The 4337-nt window shown below is 37.3% G+C and overlaps 1 protein-coding gene across 1 annotated transcript; it reads right to left on the minus strand.

Moving 5' to 3' along the window:
* Nucleotides 1-1465: 1465 nt before the first annotated feature.
* Nucleotides 1466-2551, minus strand: LOC140154173 (neuromedin-U receptor 2-like). The gene has a single exon (XM_072176781.1). It carries the CDS (start codon nt 2549-2551, stop codon nt 1469-1471), a length of 1083 nt encoding a protein of 360 aa, XP_072032882.1. The 3' UTR covers nt 1466-1468.
* Nucleotides 2552-4337: the final 1786 nt, after the last annotated feature.

Consider the following 4337-nt stretch of genomic DNA (forward strand, 5'->3'; position numbering starts at 1 on the left):
TTAACGGCATTCCATCACCCGTGTTACACATAAACAAAAGAATGATGAAAGTTTACAACACAATACAAAATAAGATCCGATATTTAAGCGGCTTTTATCCACTCAATTGGGCAGTCACAACACTACCTTTGGTGCGGCGGATGGAACCCATTTATCGTCGAATACATTCTGACCACCACTGGACTCGTTGGAGCTGATGAGGATTTGCTTCAATGATAAATAATCAGACCATGCATTATGATCTTTAGAATCATTGCCTCAATATACCTCAACATGCTCAAGGCATTTATAGAATGCCCCATTTCCATACCAGTTTAACAGTACAAAGCGCATTATAACAAATTGAACATTGAACAAAATAAGAAGTTTCTATAAGAAAACTTATTTGGAAAGAGAGGTGATCTTAGAAAGCTTCTTAAATATGTTTACAAAAATGCTATAGACAGTAGCGTAGCCACGTTTTTGGATAAGTGCTCCAACACGTGAATATACCAACAAAAATATGATTTGCCCGACGAGTGTTCTTGTCAAGCATGTCACGTGAGCGACACGGTCCACTTTAGTAAAAAATTAAGCGTCATACCGACCCAAATTTTGTTATATGACTCTATGTACAATATTCATGCTTAACAGCCAAAATTTGAACTGAAAGAAGCCAAAAGGAAGAGCACATCGCAGATGTTGACCAGTTTTGTTTATAATTTGGACTGTTGGTACAAACGGTGCAGGGACCCGTTGTGTACTGACAACCTATGATGTACCCAGAGGATGATTTAAGCACTTCCCAGCAAGTCTTGCGGTTAGCACAGCTGTGTGAGTGAACATGACACCACTGCCCGCCCACTGCATACACACGTGCATGGTGAAATTTGAATTTTGACAGATATATTTACAATAAAAACACCTTCAAAAGGTTGGTCGATTTCACATTTTATGTTATCTACAGAAGATGTGAATTATCCTTCATGCATACATCACTTTAGATCTGAAATCGACCAAGTAATAATGACACACGGGCAATTCTAAAACAACATCTTTTGCACAGAGTTCAATGGGATTTGAAAAGTAAAGTGGCAGTTGAAACTCTAGTGATAACACTTTTACAGTGCATGATGGGGCTTCCTTAAATCATCCTCTGTGATGTACCGCAGACCATCATGTCTGGTAGCACCCGGTCACAGAGATTTCATTCTTGACACTGGGGAAAAAGTAACACTGACAGAACAGGTGCTTCAAGTCTCCTGCTCTAGATGGAATGAGAAGCTACATAGTTATGCGAAGAACAGTTGGAAGAGGTTTGTCTACTAACAACCATACGGCATATGTACATGTACAATGTGCACTAAAAGTTACTAAAAAGTATTGGTCAGTAACTATTATAATTTTACATACATTTATTGATATCAGTTCAAAGTCGAAATAATAATGGGTAAATTCCTATACTCGGATATTCGAAGTCATCATTCTTTTAAACCTTTGTTACTTCATGATCTCTGGTTACTTGTGATATTTGAGAGTTATCTGCTTTACAGATGCCTTTGGTATGTGTTGTCCTGTTATTACATCCAAAAGCTTGTTGAAAAGCCTGTCTGTACCGAGGGTTAGTAGCATTGTAAACGAATGGATTACTGACGGAATTTAAAAGGAACAGTACTCTTCCAATCCAACTCGAATAGATCACAAATGATTTGTTGAAAACGGTAAAACCGAAACGCTCGGCTATGTTTTCCATGTTTAACAGTGAGAACGGAAACAAGCAAATGAAGAAAAGAATACCATTTATGATGAGCATTTTAGCTACAGTGTTGCGTGTTTGAAGAGCGCGTTCATTTTGTACAGAATCGTCGCCGAGTGCTGATGAGGATTTGCTCAAATGATAAATAATGAGACCATACATTACACTATTTAGAATCATTGCCACAATGAACTGAATCAAATCCGTAAGATATAGCGCTCCAGCACACCAATCGCATGAGAACTCGCAATATGTAAATTCCGCCGTTATTAAATCAATATTATTGGAAGATACAGCACAAATTACTACCGATGTATAGGGAGCTGCTAAACTGGCAAAAAGTATTGAAACAATCCAGATGATTATTACCATTCGTATGGCTCGGTGATTGTTACTTACAATACGATGCCAAAACGTATGACAGATTGCCAGATAGCGTTCTACACTTACTAATGTAACGGTCCACATTGAGGCGTAGTAACAAAGATAAATCAGGAAATTGGGCATGGAACACCCAAATGAGGTGTGGAATGAGAAGCGTAAATCATAATCCGGAGAAATAACATAGTCACCAATATATTGCGTAAAAGCAGCACATAGAAGAGAACAATCAGCAATGGCTAAGTTTACAAGATAAATGTTGGTTACATTTCGCATAAACCTCACTCGATGAACAACAAAGATGAAAGCACTGTTGCTTAAAATACCAACAACGGCAACAAGAGGTACAAATACTGTTACAAAAGCTCGCGACCACGATGTATACTCATAAATATAGAGTTGATCATCGGTAATGTTACTAGCACAAGTCGTCATGATGAATCAAATTTAAGTAAGGTATGCCGAAGGTATTTAAAAACTACGGACTTATTACGAATACTTGCAATTCCGTGTATAATTTTGTCATCTCCTGATTTCATCTGGTTAGCTCTGTACACATAACATTACAGTGGAAGTTTTTTCAACGCATGCGTATATGGATTCAGTAAGCATGTAAGACTGATCATGCGCGATATTCTATCTGTACGTCATACACCAATAAATTATGATGTTCTGGGCATTAGAAATCACTATAGAATGTATTTTCAAGTTCAGTGTATTATCTTGTTTAAATATTAGTCGACTTTATAAGACATAACTATTAGTACAATTATATGGCGAGATTGTCAAATACTTACATCACAATTGGTTCCACATTTTACCAATAGCTTATATTTTTCATTCCATATCAAAGCCCGAATTACCGTTTGTATATATCCCATGTTGAAATTGTTTTTGATGTAACATTGCAAGTTGTCATGATTGTTTACACACTAGACACTAAACAAATGGAATAGAATTACAGGTTCCTTCCTTGTGGTGTTGGTTAATGATTCTTGGTGCTGGAATTGTAGCTAGTTGTGACCCAGGAGCTGTGGTCCACCTTAGATAGAATATATGGCTGTAAATTGCACCGTAATCCTGATCCAGTACTTGAATTCAATTATATTACCATTAACCACGTCAGTACTCGCATGGGTTCCACGTGGGTTCCAGTATTGTGGACCTTGGCAGCTTTCTGGAAACTGCAGAGAAGCCCATCCATCATGTCCATGGCAATCAAGCTGTTTGAGACAACCTTTGTTATAGTCTTTCTCTATGGATGCATGGATTACGAGTATCACCAAAGACATGGCAAACAAAATCAATGCCTTCGCAACATCTTGCTACAGGGTCATGTCAAAGAGGTATTGTGAGATTTTACAAAATTTATATGGTGCAGAGTTTTGAGATACTGTTTTTTGTTGAGACACAATGTTGTCTTACATGCTTCTGTACTTCCTTTTATTACTTTTTATTTATTGTATTGTATTGTGCCCTGTCTTGTTCCGTGGTCATGGTAGAATTACGTACTTACTTATTTGCTTTGTTGAACTACAAACACAACAAATTTGGCTGATTCCATTTAGGTGTAAGTTGGGACATGTGTAATGTTACGAGACGCTTAATATGTGGCTGGACGCGGCGAATGAGCCGTAAACTCGGCAAAATTCATTTCGAGCCACAGGTGAAAATATATGCAAATCTCGTATTTTGGCGAAGTTGAGATTTTTGCAGATTTGAAATGTTTAAGCTTTCTTCTAAACACATACAAAGGTTTTCTCGGTTTCACGTTTTGATTCATGACAACCTATAACAAGCCATAACTTCGCTTCTGATTGTCATATGAAGTTCATTGAGGTGTCCTTTTAATCCCTGAAACATGCTCTTTGCAAATATGTAAAAAGGTAAAAATGACCAGAGGGGGGCTTTACGGCTTATTCGAGGTGTCCAGGCACATATAATACTTCAAGGCCAAAACACTTTTCCCCCAAATTCACTTCACAATGCAAAACAAAACACACTGTTTGATTATTGTTAACAATATCTAAGTAAATATACCAAAATCAAAATAACGCATGGTTTAACAATTGTGAGTAAACATAAATACATACAATCAGGCAGAATCAATTACACACTATGTTTAATCATTTTACTTAATAGCCAGCAGTCTTCTTCGCGTTGTTGATATCAAAGTTCTGATGCATGTCCTGATTCACTTGAGATCACCGCTCAGCGAAGT

The sequence above is a fragment of the Amphiura filiformis genome, chromosome 6, assembly GCF_039555335.1.
Source record: "Amphiura filiformis chromosome 6, Afil_fr2py, whole genome shotgun sequence".
Classification (NCBI taxonomy): Eukaryota; Metazoa; Echinodermata; class Ophiuroidea; order Amphilepidida; family Amphiuridae; genus Amphiura; species Amphiura filiformis.

Bases quoted from the DNA above. Each gene is read 5' to 3' on its own strand.
- LOC140154173 (XM_072176781.1), bottom strand. From the start codon at position 2,551: ATGACGACTTGTGCTAGTAACATTACCGATGATCAACTCTATATTTAT.